An 18050-nucleotide genomic window follows, 5' to 3' on the forward strand; every position below is an offset into this window, starting at 1 on the left:
CTTGCCTACTTGAAGCAGGAAAGATGGTAGGTTGGGGGTGTTTTTTGTTGTTTTTTTTTGCCAGCGGCTGTTTCTGAATCAGCATATGTGAGGTTGGCCTCTCTAAACAGGACTTGTGAATTGTCACCATTACCAATGTGCTCCCAGTTCTCCTGTATTGCAAGTTAGTCTGCTTGTCTTTTGCTAATACCAGTACAAGATGTACTTTCAATTCCTCCTGTAATCGCCATCTGGATTCTCCTCTACTGCTGTACTTTACAAATGCCTTAAACCCATAAAAAGTGTCTTGTCAGAATATGGACAGTAATGAGATTGGCCTTTAACACCATTTTTCCTGTTTAAGCATTCAGATTTGTGTGACATTTAAAAATTTGCAGTTTTTTTGCAACTAAATAGGCTCTTGAAACAGCCATCAGATAACATAAATCTCATTATTTCCCGGGATCAAATGTGCCAGTAATGATGCTCTAGCACAGGGGTGAGCAAACCTTTTTTTGTGCTGGGGCCACATACGTTGTTGCCTGACAGGGGCCGGAGGTGGGGGATGAACCCCATGGAGTTCATCATTAAAAAGACATCATAACTATAATGAAATAGCAAACGGAGCAGAGCCAAACAAGGTCAGTTCACATTACAGCCCAATTTCCAAAAAAAAAATATTCAGATTCTGGTGACACCTCAATAAAACAAAATCCCTCACCTCTAAACACTTTGAAGTAACATAAACCCTATAAAAAAAAAAAAAAGACACACAGAACCATACCATACAATTATAGTACTGACTCCGGACTTAAACAGCAGCAAATTAATTTATGAAAAGACAGCAAATCAAATATTACACAGGCCCCAGAACACTAATACACAGTCTACTGGGGTAACAGAGCAGGTGGGACTGCTACAAATCCCTACAGAGAAACTACATGCTAGCAGCAATTCTGCACCTCGGTCATACACAAGAAGAACACAAACCAACCCTTACAGAAGTAAGGGACTAGAAATTAGAAGCAGAAACATGCAGACAAAAGCAAAACAGCCTGAGAAACCAGACTCTGAACAGTGGAACTTTCATATATTCATATATTCCCTTATTGGTCTTTTCCTAATTCCTTTTTCAAGGTCTCTCTCCTATCTTCTTCGCTTCCTCCCTCACACACAGACACAAGCTCATGCTTTCTCTCACAGGCTCCCTCAACCACACACACACGCTGTCCTCCCCACACACACATTCAGGCTTTGTCTCCCACTAACCCATAGAGGCTCCCTTATGCGCACAGGCTCCCACTTTCTCTCTCTCTCTCACACTCGCACACAAACACAGGCTTCCATTCTCTCACGTACATACAGGGCCTCTTTAGCCACCACCGGGCACCTTCCTTGCTGCAGCAGGCCTTCTCCTTCCACCACTAGCAGATGCAGGTCTTCTTCACTGCCACAGGATGGGATCCGCAGTAGCCTCACTACCGCAGGCCGCCTCCTTTGGCCACTGGGAGATGCAAATCTGCTTCTTTGTCTCTTTGGGAGGGATCCATGGCAGCCTCACTGCCACAGGCCTTCTCTTTCAGCCGCCACAAGATGCAGGTCATCTTCTTTGCCGCAACAGGATGGGATTCACAGTGGCTGATCTTCAGGCCTTTTCAGTGTCTGAGAGACTTGGTGGACTGCACCTAATGCTATTTTCAAAAGACGATGGGCTGGAAAGAAGATAAAGATGGGCCGCATTGGAAAGGTTTTCTGTTGCTAGTCAAGTAGAGAAGTCTTCCTTTCTGAGGAAAAACAATAGTACCCTGCTTCTTAAAAAGATATTACAGTAAATAGTTTCTCCCAGGACAAGCAGGATCGTAGTCCTCACATACGGGTGACATCATCAGATGGAACCCTGTCACGGAACACTTTTGTCAAACCCTGTGGCCAGACGGGGTCCCCCTTCAGTCTCTTTTCCGCACAGCAGGTGCCTCGCGGTTTTTAGGAGCTCTGAGAGAATTTTCTCATATTTTCCTCATGGAATATTTTCGAAGTTTTCTTTGATTTTTCCCGTCACCGGGGTCCCCCATCGCGCACAAGACTTCCTCCAAAGCTTAGGTAAGTCAGTATCGTGTTTCTTGCAGTCTGTTTCCCAGCGGTGTACTTTTTGGTGCCCGACAGCCACCAACTGCGCGCCCTTTTTAGAAATTCAAAAAGGGCCTGGGGAGAGGAGCCCCCATCCTCCTCTGGACCCGGGATCCCAAGGCGTTCCCCTATCGATATCGGTGCCGGGTACCGAGCCTCCTCGGACTCCGGAGGAGGTTCTGGTAACACCTAGCCTGCCTCCTACCCCAGGCGCCACACTAGCCTTTCGGGAGGAATTGAACCGCGTGGTCCAAGAGGCAGTGCTGACTGCCCTTCGGGGCTTTTAGTCCTCCACCAGCGCAGACTCCCATACCGCCACCAGAACTAGCACCTTCGATGTTGGCTCCGTTCCTAGAACGTTTGGACACCCTGTCATCTGTGCCCATTCCATCAGGTCCGTCATCACCCAGCCAACCACAGATTCCTGCTCCGGTATCGATACCGATTCTGGTTTTCTTCGGAGGAAGAAGATGCAGCCAATGGCTCATCCCCTGTCCGGGAACCACCGATGCTGGAACCAGTTCCAGGACCTTCAGGTCTATCGGTACCCCCTCGATGCCCATCAATGGCCCGATGCTCTCGGTGCCGGGCGCTGCCTATCTCGGTGCCTCCTCACCGTCTACCGGTGCCGCCCTCCTGCCCATCTGGATTAGGGTTCCTTCCTCCATCTGAAGGCCTGGTTGGTGAAGGAGAGTCCCCATATAACGCATGGGATGATGCTTCCTCTGAACACTCCTCGCAAGCTTCTGAGGAAATTCTGTCAGAGCCTTCACCCCCGGAGGAAAGACACTGCTCCCCTCCAGAGGACTTCTCCTTTGCCAGCTTTGTCAAGGAGATGTCTGAGACTATTCCGTTTAAATTAGAAATGGAGGAGGATGCCAGACACAAAATGCTGGAGGTACTGCAATTTGTGGATGCTTCAAAAGAGATAATGGCTGTTCCTGTCCACGAGGTTTTTCTTGACCTCTTGCACCCACCTCTGGGAGCACCCAGGAACTGTGCCTCCGGTAAACAGAAAGACTGACGCTACATTACCTGGTCCACAAGCCCCAGGTTTTCAGAAGAGCCAAGTGCCCCACAATCTTTAGTGGTGGAGTCAGCTCAAAAGAAAGCTAAGAGATCCAGGCCTCACTTTTCTGCCCCATCTGGGAAAGAGCAAAAGGCATTGGATGCCTTAGGCCGCAGAGTATTCAAAGGGTCAATGCTAATGTCTTGTATAGCGGCCTACCAGCTTTACATGACCCAGTATAGCAGAAATCTCTGGAAGCAAGTCCAGGATTTCTCAAAAGACCTTACCTGAACAATTTCAAGAGGGCTTGACCTCCATCCTACAAAAAGGATTGGAAGCTGGCAAGCATGAGGTCAGGGCAGCCTTACGATGTTTTCAAAACTGCATCCAGAGTCTCAGCAGCCAGTCTCCATTCGAGTCCCTGAATTCCTGTGAGCTGCGACATCTCACTTAGAAAGTTATTTTCCTAGTGGCTATTACATCGGCTCGTAGTGTCAGTGAGCTCCAGGCACTAGTAACATACCCACCTTATACAAGATTTCTCCACGACCGGGTAGTGCTTCGCACTCACCCTAAATTCTTTCCAAAGGTAGTGTCTGATTTCCACTTGAATCAATCCATAATACTGCCCACCTTTTTACCAAGGCTTCACTCACACCTAGGTGAGCGAGCGCTGCACTTCTTGGAATGTAACCGTGCACTCGCATTTTATATAGACCACACTGCAGCCCTTAGGCAGTCCACCCAACTCTTTGTCTCCTTTGATAAAAAACAGACTCGGAGTTGCGGTGGGCAAGCAGATCCTGCCCACTTGGTTGGCGGACTGTATTTCCTTCTGCTACCAGCAAGCAGGCCTTCCGCTACAGGGATGTGTGAAAGCGCATTCAGTCAGAGCCATGGCAACGTCAGTAGCACACTTCAGTTCAGTACCCATTGCTGACATCTGTAGAGCTGCGACTTGGAGCTCTCTCCATACCTTTGCAGCTCAATACTGTCTTGACAAGGCTGGCAGGCAGGACAGCGTCTTTGGCCAGTCTGTCCTGCATAATTTGTTTCCAGTTTAGAAACCCAACTCTTCCTACCTACAGCCCACTGTGAATTTCAGGCTGTCCTTCATAACCAACAGCACCCCTGTTGTTGGGCCTGCTGTACATTTTGGGAGCTGCTTGGTTGACTCTATTTCGGGCATCCTGTAGCTCGCTATTCACCCATATGTGAGCACTACCATCCTGCTTGTCCTGGGAGAAAGCAGAGTTGCTTACTTGTAACAGGTGTTCTCCCAGGACAGCAGGATGTTAGTCCTCACGAAACCTGCCCGCCACCTCGCGGAGTTGGGTTTGATACCGTTTTCTTATTTTATTTTTCACTTGTACTTTTTGCTACAAATGAGACTGAAGGGGAACCCCGTGTGGCCACAGGGTTAGTGGCATGCTGGGTATGCTTAGTGTGCCAGTCAAAGTTCTAGAAACTTTGACAAAAGTGTTCCATGATAGGGCTCCATCTGATGATGTCACCCGAATGTGAGGACTAACATCCTGCTGTCCTGGGAGAACACCTGTTACAGGTAAGCAACTCTGCTTTCTCTTGGTTTGAAAATCCTGTAAGCCTGCTGGCTGGCTTCATCTTTTGCCTTGCTAGTGGTAGGATCTGGAGGTAACTGTGAGTAGTAGCCTAAGAAGGTGTCAGCAAGCCTGACGTTGTGTGACTTCCAAAACCGAGTCACCAACCGGTCTTCTAATCATTCACCTTCATCATTTTTTAATATTTCAAAAATATTTTTATGATATTTTTTCATTTTTTCTAAAAATAGTCCTCCATCCATAGCCTATATAAACACATTCAAGAGTCTGCTTTGCGAGAATCTCTATGGATGGAGGACTATTTTTAGAAAAAATGAAAAAATATCATAAAAATATTTTTGAAGTATTAAAAAATGATGGTGAATGATTAGAAGACTGGTTGGTGTCTCTGTTTTGGAAGTCACACAACGTCAGGCTTGCTGACACCTTCTTAGGCTATAATTCTTAGGCTATAATTTAAAAAATTTGTTGGGTTCCACATTGTGTGTGTTTGGTTTTGGTTGTTGTGGTGAACCGCTGACTCCTTGTGTTTAAAGTTGGGTCTCCACAGACCCCCATCCTACCCCCCTGCACATGCTGCCCCTGGAGGTGGCAGTATATTTAAAAAAAAAAAAAAAAAAAAAGTAAAACATTTTTAAAACTGTTCCCAGTCCTGGTTCTGCTCGGCTTCCCTACCCCCACCCCTCCCTTTCAATACAAAAGTAGGATCCCCAGAGGCCAGGACCTCCACCCTAGCCTACTTTCCAGACTTGCCTCTTACTCACAGTGTAAACCCTGCTAGTCCAACGGAGGACCATAGCACCCCCTAGACTCCATGCCTGGTAGAGATTATTTTTCAAAATGGCACTGCTCAGCCTTTGTGCATATCACATTTTGAAAAATGGACACCATCAGGCCTGGAGCATAGGAGGAAGTTTGGGCTACCAGGGCTTACGATGTGAATAAAAGATAGGTTTCTGGCCAAGAGGGGACTGGATTTTTGTATTGAAAGGGGTGGGACCAAGATCGACCTTAAAAATGTTTCAGATTTTAATATTTTTTAAATATGGCCTCTTCCAGGAGCAATGTGGGTGTGATTTGGGGGTTAATAGCAACTTTCAGGGGGGTGGGGGCTTACTCAAGGCCATTGGCCCTTTTAAGTAATGCAGCCCCACAGTCCTGGGGCCGCCATTGTGCTATTTTTTTGAGCCATTTAAGGTTGCAGTATTTTACCACAAGGAAAAACTACCACAGAAGTTGCAAAGTGCCAGGGTAATTTAGCACAACCTTTCCCTCTGGGGGAAAAATACCACGGCTTAGTGAATGAGCACCTAAATTTGTACCTAAGGTAATAGAAGGCGAACTCATTTGCCCAAGGTGACGAGGAGCAACATCAGTATTTGAACTCTGGCTTCCCTGGTATGTGGTCTCCTGCTCTGACCACTAGGCTACTCCCCCATTGGTTGATGCAGATGCTGAGCATTTCTTAAGAGTTCTGGAAAAGTCTAGAAAGTGTTTCCTATCTCCGTGAGACCAGTTTATACCTTTTTAATATGTTCTTTTTATCTGGAAGGTTTGCTCTTTACTCCCTAAAATTTTCACCTGTTTGAGGAATTAATTACATGTGATATCCATTTATTGCTTATGATTTATTGTTAATGTTTTCCTTTTGTGTGTATAACTTATAGGATAGTACAAAGGATTTCCTTGTCAAGGGTGTTCTTGATATTTGTTAATTTCTAAAATTAAATATAAAAATAGAAGGAATTTCCTGGCTTGTGAGGGACTTTCTGCCTAGCTGCTTTCACACAGAGGACCCCTCAGTCCGTTTTGTCCACAAAAGCATATTTTCTTCACGGAAAGAAGTAGATTTTCTTTGTGATTGCACCTCTTCAGTCAGTTCCTGTTACTACTTTGGCCTTTCGGCACTTACATTTCCGTTTTCTTTTTCTGTGTAGATGCATGGCCCCAAGATTTTCTCCTCTTGATGAAGCCTAGTACAACAATCTCAGTCAGCCTTTCTTCACCACAATTTTGTCTTTTTATTTTGTCACATTAGTTTTCCCCTTGGTGTCTGAGAAGACGACCAGTTGCTTCAAGCACTGGGTGCACTGCTATCATAAGATGGCCACTAACTATCCATTATGTGAATTGCATCTGCTCAAAGAAGTCACCCAGGGCTATCAAACTCTGAAAATAGATTCTTTCTAACATCTTTGGCAAAACTTTTAAGTTCAATCTCTTTCATTGGTATCGATGAACCCAGAAACTATCAGTCGTTGCCAATACTGTGGCACCGAGAGGTTTAACATCTTGCTTGGAGTTGAGGTTGAAGAAAAGGCCCAGGAGCAGGGAACCATCCCATTCAGTGCACAAGAATGGTTCCTCAGAGTTGAGTGCAAGCTTGAAAGACTACACTGAATGTCATGCAGCAGCATCAACATCAGGTCTCCACTGGTGCATAAACCAGAGAGCAGGGAATTTATAGCTTCAGCTATCTGTGCTCCCAAGTGACTTGTCCTCAGGTGAACACAGCTTCCCAATCTGAAGCACAGCTACTACTATCTCTGAGTCCACATCAAAGCCATAAGAAAATGCCATACTGGGTCAGACCAAGGGTCCATCAAGCCCAGGATCCTGTTTCCAACAGTGGCCAATCCATGCCATAAGAACCTGGCAAGTACCCAAAAACTAAGTCTATTCCATGTTACTGTTGCTAGTAATAGCAGTGGGCTATTTTCTAAGTCAATTTAATTAATAGCAGGTAATGGGACTTCTCCAAGAACTTATCCAATCCTTTAACTGCACTAACCACATCCTTCTGGCAACAAATTCCAGAGTTTAATTGTGCATTGAATGAAAAAGAACTTTCTCTGATTAGTTTTAAATGTGCCACATGCTAACTTCATGGAGTGCCCCCTAGTCTTTCTATTATCCAAAAGAGTAAATAACCGATTCACATTTACCCGTTCTAGACATCTCATGATTTTAAATACCTCTATCATATCCCCCCCTCAGCCGTCTCTTCTGCAAGCTGAAAAGTCCTAACCTCTTTAGTCTTTCCTCATAGGGGAGCTGTTCCATTCCCCTTATCATTTTGATCGCCCTTCTCTGTACCTTCTCCATCACAACTATATCCTTTTGAGATGCAGCAACCAGAATTGTACACAGGATTCAAGGTGCGGTCTCACCAAGGAGCGATACAGAGGCACATGACATTTTCCATTTTATTCACCATTCCCTTTCTAATAATTCCCAACATTGTTTACTTTTTTGATTGCCGCAGCACATTGAACCGACGATTTCAATGTATTATCCACTATGACGCCTAGATGGGTGGTAGCTCCTAATATGGAACCCAACATTGTGTAACTATAGCATGGGTTATTTTTCCCTATATGCATCACCTTGCACTTATCCACATTACATTTCATCTGTCATTTGGATGCCCAATTTTCCAGTCTCAGAGCTTTCCCCTTGATTACTCAGAAGGATGTATTCTCTCAAATTCATACAGTTTTGGTCTCAGTGATTTTTGAGAAGGCATTGGACAAGAAAATTCTCCAGGTCCTCTACCAGCACCATGGAAATATGGAGATGCTGACACTGAATGCCTTGGCACTATTTGTGGTACCGTTGGAACCAATGCTGAATTCGTTCGCTTTGGCATCAAGCAGGTCAGTACTGACTGCAATGTCTTGGCACCGAAATTCAGCACTGATGCAGTCCATACTGAGCACAAAGCCGTACTGCATTAGAACGATAAGCTTCTTAATTGTACTGCACCGATTGGCCCCAAAGAGCCAGCATGTAAGCCTGTTGAAGCTGTGGTTTTAGGGCCAGTGCCTTTCCAGACTTCAGGTCTAGTTATTTTGGAGTCTAAGCCTGAGGAGTCATGAAATACTACTTACATGTCTAAGGATTCTAATTTTGAAGAGGAATATTTACCAGATCTCCCATAATACCTCTCCTGACAATCTGTCCTTTTCAGTTTTTTTCCCGAGAACAACCAAAATATTTCCCTTTTATTTTAGAGTTGGAGGGTGAGCCTAGGGTACCTCCTTTTGGCTTCCTCGGATACGATAGTTTTTAAATTTGGATTTTAGATTTTATTACTTGCCTTTTCAAATCTAACATAAGTTTCATTCAGGTATTTAAGATATTTCCCTGCCCCAAGAGGGTTTACAATCTAAGGGCCTCATTTACTAAACATTTTTCCCATTGACGCAGAATGGGAGTAAAGCCTTAGTAAATTAGGCTGTAAGTTTGTAGCATGAAGTCACTTGTCCGAGGAGCATAAGTGGCGAAGCAGGATTTGAACACTAGCTTCCTTGGTTCTCAGGTTGCTGTTCTGATCACTAGGCTACTATCCTACTACTTGATATTCTTAAGTAGTTGGGAATATTGTCCATCCACCATCTTCTTCAGAAGATTGGAGACCTCACTCTTAGTATATCCCATTAGAAATAATACAGATACCAAATACATGTTCAGGAAACTCCAAGATTCAGGAAAGTCTAATTACCACATCAGTCTGTGATTGCTGAATCTGCCCTGAAAGGAGCCAAAAAAAAACCCCTCTCTAGGCTCATTCTTTGGTGCCCCTGATGTGTAAGTAAAATAAACTTGGACCTGTATAGTAAAATAATTACATAGAAACGTAATGTCAGAAAAAGTTTATATAGTCTATTTTATCTGCTTATTCTCAACAACTATTCAGCTTTACAATCGTTACTACTCTCTCGCTGAGATCCCCTGTGCTTATCCCATGCTTTCTTGAATTCAGATACTGTCCTTGTCTCTGCCACTTCCTGCATAGCAGTGTATGCATTCCATTCTGGAAGGGGCACAGAGGTTCTACGTTTCTGCCTCCAGAGAAACAGGAGTAGTTCACTTGTTGAATCAAAGAAAGGAGTATAGAAAGCACTTAGTCCATTCGCCTTATGATGCTTTCAAGAATAAACTGAGATTCTCTGCCATAGGTAATGGAACATGCAAGTTCTCATAGCTGTGACATGCAGCATAAGCTAACAGATGTGCCATGGAGGTAAAGTCAAGGTGATGATGGAATTTAAAAGATCACTGCTGCCACCCTTTATTCAAGCTCCACCTCCAGGAAGTTCCCAAATGAGCCAACAGGGAGACGGTTTTTCTTCTGAGAAGAAGTCATGCTCTGTGATGGCAGCAGAGCTTGAGGCCTCACCCACGTAAACACTGCAGCTCAAAATCTCATAAGACGAAATAGTCTTCTGGGTTTTTCAGCTAGTTCCAGAGGATTTGCCTCTTGGAAGTCTAAGGCCTTTAGTAAACTCAGACAGACAGGTTCTTTGAATAATAAAGGAACTACAAATACTTTTATTGAGAATTCCACCAAATTGCATTCCAGAAGGTTTATCTTTTTCCTTCACACCATGAATTTCTAGAAAAAGAGCTCTCCTCCCTCTTGCAAACCAGACTGTCTTACCACATGGAGAGCAGCGATTCTGCTCGTAGTATTTCCTGGTGCCCAGGAAAACTGGATGATATCATCTGATCCTAGACTTAAAGGCCTTGAACCAAATGTCTTGAAGTGAAGTCCAAGATTTCCCTGGGCACTAAGATTCCATTATGTATAAACAAGAGACTGACTGTGCTCCCTGGATTCCAAGTATGCAGACACCCACATAGACACCCCAGTCACAGGAAGTATCTCAGATTCATAGTAGGGAAACATTTATACTCAAAACTGCATATTGCTTTTTGGCCTGATTTTGACGCCACATGTTTTCACAAACTATCTAGCAGTCGTTATAGTCTTCTACGTAAGCTAGGAATTTATATAAATTTGTACTTGGGTGACTGGCTATTCAGGAGTACATTTCAGACAGTGAAGAATGAGTCCAGGTGCTGGAGTTACTAGGGTTCATCATAAATTATCCTAAATCTCCCTAAACCCATCACTTTGACTGGAGTTCATTGCTGCTCTGCTAGACCTGACTTAGGCAAGAGCCTTTCTCCCTGCCAACAGAATCTCTGGATTAATATTCATGGTGGAGGGAGTCAGCAGATATCCTCTTGGGATATGTTGAGGATGCTGGATCGTATGACAACAGTTGATACCCCTGTGGCATGTTTCCATATGAGAGAAACACAGTGGAGCTTCAAGTCCCAGTACAGTCAAGCCACTCGAGAACTAAAGGAGCACATCTTTATCACAGAACAGCTCAGAAATTCACTGTCTTGATGGTTCTCCAAAACCAATCTGGCCTTGGGTTTATTCTTCCAAATTACTCCTCACCAAACTGTTCTAATGACAGAAGCATCCATCAGAATTTCTCTAAAGTCTTCACACCCAGAGCCCATGGACTGTTCAGGAAAAGTATTATCATATCAGTTTCTTAGAGCAATGGGCTGTGATGAAAGCCCTAAAAGCTTTCAGAGATCAGGTGTATCGGGACAATTTTGTTGGCCATATAGACAACCTAATAATCATGTTCTACCTGAACCAGCAAGAGGAACAGGTTCACCTCTTCTGTGCTTGGAGAAGGGGTTTGAGTTTTTTCAGTGTTTGAAGCTTGAAGAATCCATCCTTAATTGTATTGGAGATGTGTCGTATAAAGTTGAGTTGGCTGTCGATTGTTACGCCTAGGTTTCTTGTGGATGGTGTAAGTGAGATTTGTGAGATGTTTGGTACCCCCGGGTTGTTTGAGCTACCTGGGTAGCTTGAGGGGGTGCACTTGAGGGGAGAAGTGAAGGTGAAGGTGGCTAGATTTTTCTTTCCTGATCCACGGCCTTCTTCATGATCTTACTTTAAAAAGGGAGATTTGAGCCTGGGCAATGGTAATTCAGGTCATTTGGGTAAAGGTTGGGTTTTTTCAGCATAGATTGTACTAGTGCTCTTTTTAGGAAGTTTGAGAGGTGAGCTTCTGCAAGTGATGCATTGGTGATGGTTTGGATATGGTTTAGCAGTCTGGATGTGACTTGTTTGACTAGCCAGGATGGATCAGTAGCCAGATACTCAAAATGCTTAGCTGGATAAGTCACATTTATCCAACTACAGTCAGCAGTCACCACTTATCTGGCTAAGTATTTAGCCAGATAATTCAGAGGTGGGAAATGGATAGATCCAGATAGCTCTGGTCAGTCCATATACCTGTCCTAAATTTAGCCAGATAAACTTACCCCGCTAACTTTAGGATATCTAAATATATTCAGTGGCAAAGCTGAGCTGCTGAATGTACATCATTAGTTAGCTACATACATTTATTCAGCTAACTAGCAGAGCTAACAGTGGCTGAGTATGCACTGCATTAGTTTCTGGGGCCACACTATTTGCCAGGATTTTCTTCGCTATTGAATTCTTTACATTTTTATAGATTTCAAGACATTTTCCATCATATTCATTAATTTTAAAATACTGCATATAAACACTTGCATTGAAATGTTCAAATGTAGTAGCAGTTTTAAAAGCCATCACAGAAATGTACAAATTGTCAACAGATAAAGACCTTAAGATCCATTCAGTCTGCTTGTTTCATCTCCTGTCTCACTTACTGCAAACCCTAATTGGTCCTTTGCATTTCCATCCTGTCACACATTTTCTTAAAATCCAACATGTTTCGTCTCCACTACCACTAATGGGAGAGACTGCCATGGATCCACCACCCCTTTCTCTGAAATATTTTTTTCCCATTTTCCCCTGCATCTTCTCCCTTTCCACTTCATCCCATGACCCTTGATTCTTGAGCTTTCCTTTCTTGGCAACAGGCCTGCCTCCTGTACTGAAGGTATTTGAAAGTTCCTATCATATCACCCTCACTCCCCCCGCCAGATACTACCCCCTATTCTTTTCCTTAAGTCTTGCTCCATAGGTTTTATAGTGAAGACCGATGATAATTTTAGTAGATGCTCTCTTGACCAACTCCACCCTTTTGCAGGTGTGGTCTCTGTACTCTAAATACTGATTTTACAGTATTTTAAATACTAAAATATCTTTGTGGGATGATAAAGGTTTATATATGTATTGCTCCGTAAGCCGCATAGATCAACGCTATTGGATGTTGTGGATTATAAATGTAACAAATAAATAATGTCTCACCAGAGATTTATATAGAGACATGATCACCTCTTTTTTTTTTTTTCCCTGCTATTTATTCCTCTGATTATGCACCTTAGTATCTTTCTGGATTTTGCTGCTGCCTTGTCACACTGTTTGGCCATCTTTAGATCATCTGATATGGTATCCCCCAGAACCCTCTTGTTTAGGGCATCTCTTAACTTTTCCTCCTATTTCATATTACTCCTTTGGGTTTTTGCTGCCCAAATGTTCTAGCTCGCATCTTTTTTTTTTTTTTTGGTATAAATCATAGTTGTCAATTGCTAGATCATTCTCTTAGCTTCCTCATGTTTTCAGGGTATTCACCTTGTTGCCGATTTTAGTATCAGCAAAATGCAGCTCTTTCTCAATATCCCCTTTGCAGTATCAAAATGTTGAACCAAACCAGACTCAGGACTGATCCCTGCAGCACACCACTGGTAACCACCTTTCCTCAGAGTGTTAACCTTAACCCCTGGTAATGTTTTGGACTTACACTTGGGCCACTCAGTTTGTTTGTAAGCCAGGTGTTAGTTCCTCCTCACAGTTACCATTTTCAAACTAAGAACCTGTGCTTTCAAATGGCATCAAGACCAAAATCATATGACCTGGTTGAAGTGTAAATATTCAACCCATAAGTTACTTGGCAGGTTTAGTTATATAAAGCAAAGCTGCCAGACGTGCACTCCATTGCAGCCACCAGAGTGCTCTTCTATGGACGGGTTTGTGACACGTGCCAACTTGTATCACCCAAGGAAAAAGAGACCGTATAATGTTGGCAGTGATGTTGTGCAGGATATTTTGCCTTTTACTTGAGTTGTGAATTTAGAATTGCTCTCCCCTAACCCTACTGGGAAACACCATACAATACTTTGATTTGCATTCTTATTTCTACAGGCTCCTTCCACTGGTGGTACTGGCGATGGAGCTCCAGAATCTGGGACCGGCAACTGGAGAGGAATGTTAAAATCATCCAAAGCAGACGAGTCGTCATCTGAATATAAAAATAAATCTGCCCTTATCCTGCCAGCCAGCCCACAAAGAGGTCATGCTGTAAACCTCTTAGATGTGGTATGTACCGAGAACTACCCGCATATTAGTTGCAATGTTTCCAGGCAAAGAAAGTTCCATCTTTAATGCTACTTGCAATGTTGTGGCATATACAAGGGAAAATCTTTCTCCTGGGTCTGAATTTTTTGTGAGGTTAAGTGTCCTAGAGAAGTTCATACTGAACTATTTAGCACAAGGATGGCAGTGACCCTGATTAGGGACAGAGTGCATGTAATCGATTATTTGCTAGGATCCCTACACAGCATTAATTTACCTAAACCTTTAACAACTAAATCTAATAACTATTTAGTGCATTTCTGGTTAGCCCAATACTGTTCCTTATTTCATTGGTTAAAATTATTAGTGACATATAATAATATAGTAAATGTCAGCAGATAAGTACCATTTGCTTGTCCAGTTGCCTCTGTATACACTATTGTAACTTTGATTATCTCCCTTCCTTGCCCTTACCACTTCCATTTGTGCTAAAGGAAATCTCCCAGCTGTCAGCTGTACAAGCTTGGCTGCCTGCACATGGCTGCTCCTTAACATTTTGCTCTTAGCTGGGTAGAATAGCCACCCATGTAATGCACCTTGCTATGTCCCCTCTATTATATGAGCGTATCAAAGCCTTATTGCTGCTCATTTCTGTCAGTATCAACTGAATAACAAATACTTCCTCTTGCTGTTGATACATGTTTAACTCTGAACTGTTTAAAAAATAATATAGAGCTCTATTTTCACGAGGATAAGCAGCTGAATTAGCCATGCTGTATGGGAACGTCCTCCGTGCCACTAGGTGGCAGAGTTCTCTAAGACTAGCAAATTCTTTTAGTTAGGCGCTCCCTCCCTCCTGTATGGTGACAGGATTACCTCAGGCTCCTCAGTCTAAAATTTTCTGCGCAACAGAGTGTGCGGAGCTCTCTACTTCTCTTATAAAAAAAAAAAACCCAAAAAACAAACATTTTAAAGGATTCAGCGACATCCATGGATGTCAAAACAACAAAGAAGACAGAAGATAAAAAAAAACAAAAACAAAAAACCTTTTCTTCAGGATATTGCCCTTCTGAGAATGTATTGACGTCTCAGGGCATCCCCCTCCCCCCTCCCCCCTCCCTACAGCTTATGGATATCTTCATCCAGTCTCCTCGGTCACCCTCCCGTTTTTTATGGGCTGGCTCCGAGTGGAGACAGGGGAAGGGACGCGCTCACAGCCGCTGATGTACTCACCGGTCTGCTGAGCGAAATGATGTTTTCAGCGCTCCCGCACAGTCAACTGCCCTCGGTGGAAATCAGATGGCACTTTGAGGGCGTGCCGATGGCTTGACGCTCTCGCAGTAGCTTCAACGCCGGTGTTGATCTTAGCACCGTTTACTGCGCCGTAGACAACATGTATGCCGTGAAGGCCGGCGCATCGAAGCTTGTGCCAGGGGCACATCGAAGCTTGCCCGGGAGAGCCGACGCATCGATGCACTAACGGCCGTGCCATGGCATCCAAGCACGTGTCGGCAAACCGACACATCGATGCACAAGGGAGCGAATCGACGTGCGCACAGGCACGCCAACAGATGAAGCGCTGAACCTACTATGGTCATAAGCATGACCACAGGACGCGCCGAGTCTTGACACAGATCGCACAGGCTATCGGCTCAGACACTGGGCACACCACACCTTGTTGGGACGCCGCATGCGCCTCACTATCGGCGCGGGTGCCAGGTGCACTGCTTCATCGGTTTGGGCGCCGATCGTGCTAGAGCATGGACACAAGTGCAGAACTTGTGTAAAAAAAACAAACCCCAGAACCAACCATATATACGCTGACCCGCCCACACTACGGATTGTGGTGCAATTGCACGTGAGGCCATCCAGGAGTGATGTGCACGCTTACTCACCGGTAACACAACTGTGTAAAAAAAAAAAAAAAGGAGAAAAACAAGAATGGAGTCTAACATGCAACAGCCCGTTGCGTCCTTGACCTCTCTTTACCTTCAAGGCGAGCTGGGTATTCGGGTCACATACTGTTCATGATACCAAACTGAGTCCATTTTCACATCAGTAGAATACTGTGTATTCGAAGGCTTCTGATTATACCTATGGAACCAGTACCCTAATACAAAAATCCAATCGATGGCCTTAACGTTAAGGTCCTATGGTGCTTTTTGTTCCATCGCTCCCTGTTGGTTCACTTGACAACACGAACGGCTACATTCCAAGCCACACCACCAATTAATGTTCAGGAATCACAGGATGACTCTTCCAAAAAAAAAAAAAAAAAGTGTGTGTGTGTGTGTATATATACATACATACATACACAAAAGAAAGAGACTCATGAGACACTATGTCTGGAATACCCGAGACCTCCCTTCAGACTGTAGCACGTATCTTTTCCTAGTCTACGGGCTCTAAAACCACATATCCAGTGGGCCTTGACAGACAGCACTTCCCTTCTCCATGCCATCCCTCTATACAGGATGGAAGCACTTCCTGGACTCCATCTCTGCAGGTTTTGCTGGGTCTTCTAAGGTTCCAGCAAAGGCCTATACAACCAGATGTCTTCCATGATGGCGTTCGACCACCATAAGAGACGAGATTCCCTACATATGGAAGGCTTAACATTCAGTCTTACAGATAGGGGCTCTTTGTTTCTTCTAAAATTCCCTTGTAAATTCCCTAACCATCGAAGCAAATACTATCAACAACAGGAACACGTCAGCATGCTGCGACGCTTTGCCAGCCGCTGATTCTCAACATGTGTATATATATATAAAAAAAACAAAACCCAGTGGGGGTTTTTTTTTGCAGTCATAAGGCCACCATCATCACATCTGGGATGAAGATTGCCTACTGGTTTTTCCATTCTGAAATCGTCTCAAGATTCCACTTGTCACCTAACCAGGGACATATCCTGGAAGTACGACAGTAAAAAAAAAAAAAAAAAAAAAAGAGAAAAGGAGAGTATTTCGAAATGATTTCTCTCAAGTCCCTTTTCCTTTCTTCATCCACGCAGACTTGCAATGGCTAAAAAAAAAAAAAAAAAGGGTGCCTTTGCTCGCACATCAATGCACCCTAGTTCCTGATGTTTCTGTTGGTTCCGGGAGAACAACCACCACTTCCTGTACAGGATCTTCATTTGACCTTGCTTCCGCCCAGGAGTTCAACAAATGCGGGGCAGTACTGATGCCGCCCCTCATCGACAAGGAAGTACAAGTATTTCCTATTTCGACGATTGCTCTTACTAGCCTCCAGCTCAACAACTCTGAGCCTACTAGTCGCCTTCAAAACTCGAAGCTCAGACCGTTCTAACTTTTGCAGTTCATAAGAACTTACATTGCCAATATACAAATCTGGGTCACAGTACCACAGTAACAGCTCACCAAATCCTGCCTGTTCTAGGACCCCTAGTGAGCTCATTTCTTCATCCATTCTCTACACCCATTCTTTGCTCTCCATCATACACAAGAAGCTACAATGGTGGCTACTACAGTTCACAGTGTCAACGAGCTCGCATCTCCGACCCTTCGACATTACATAATACTCAACTGGCACGCATTCCCCAAGGAATGTGCAGCTCATTTCCACAACAATTGCAGACATGTATACTGCACATAGACCTTCTGAAGCTCAAGGAAGTATATATGCCCTTGGAGCTTTTAAGAAGTTCCCACACAGTCAACTCATCCTGATTCACACGGATAACTTTCTGACACTGTTCTCTATACAACAAAAAGGGGCAGACGGCTCAAGGAACCTCTCATGTGACACAGTTCAGATTCTGGGTGAACCCACCAGGGATCCATCTTCCTCCAAGCATTTGTTTCCCAAGATTTCAATTCCACAGCGAATAACCCCAGTAGAATTTTTCGCCCAACGAATAACACCTGACTCCAATGGTGATACAAAATGTTTCTTGGTTTGCAGCCTCCCTGCAGTCGATCTCTTTGCAACGCAGAGCAACGGGATAATAGAGGATTTTTACTCAGATTATCCAAGACCTTGATCTTGCTCCAGACGCCTTTTCATCGATGGGTCACACAAACTATTGTGCCAATGCCACTCATCTCTCACACATTCCAGAGATGCATACTAGACCAAGTGGTTCTGCACCAGCTTCCATCCACATGGCCACGACAACCAGGGTATTGTCTACCTACTACTCCTATTAATCCATGGCCCAGTTCCCTGGGCCGACAGCCCATGTCTTCTTACCCATGAAAGAGAAGACTTCTTTCTCCCCTTCACTCCTCCTACATCT

The 18050-nt window shown here is 44.1% G+C and overlaps 1 protein-coding gene across 6 annotated transcripts in view; it reads left to right on the top strand.

Moving 5' to 3' along the window:
* DNM1L (dynamin 1 like) overlaps positions 1-18050 on the top strand; it is a 162211-nt gene that overhangs the window by 124716 nt on the left and 19445 nt on the right. For all 6 annotated transcript variants that reach the window (XM_029600030.1, XM_029600031.1, XM_029600032.1 and 3 more), the window contains one exon: positions 13646-13819. In XM_029600030.1, coding sequence (XP_029455890.1) covers positions 13646-13819 — 174 coding nt within the window. The remainder of the gene's footprint in view (positions 1-13645; positions 13820-18050) is intronic.

Source organism: Rhinatrema bivittatum, chromosome 4 (assembly GCF_901001135.1).
Source record: "Rhinatrema bivittatum chromosome 4, aRhiBiv1.1, whole genome shotgun sequence".
NCBI classification, from domain to species: Eukaryota; Metazoa; Chordata; class Amphibia; order Gymnophiona; family Rhinatrematidae; genus Rhinatrema; species Rhinatrema bivittatum.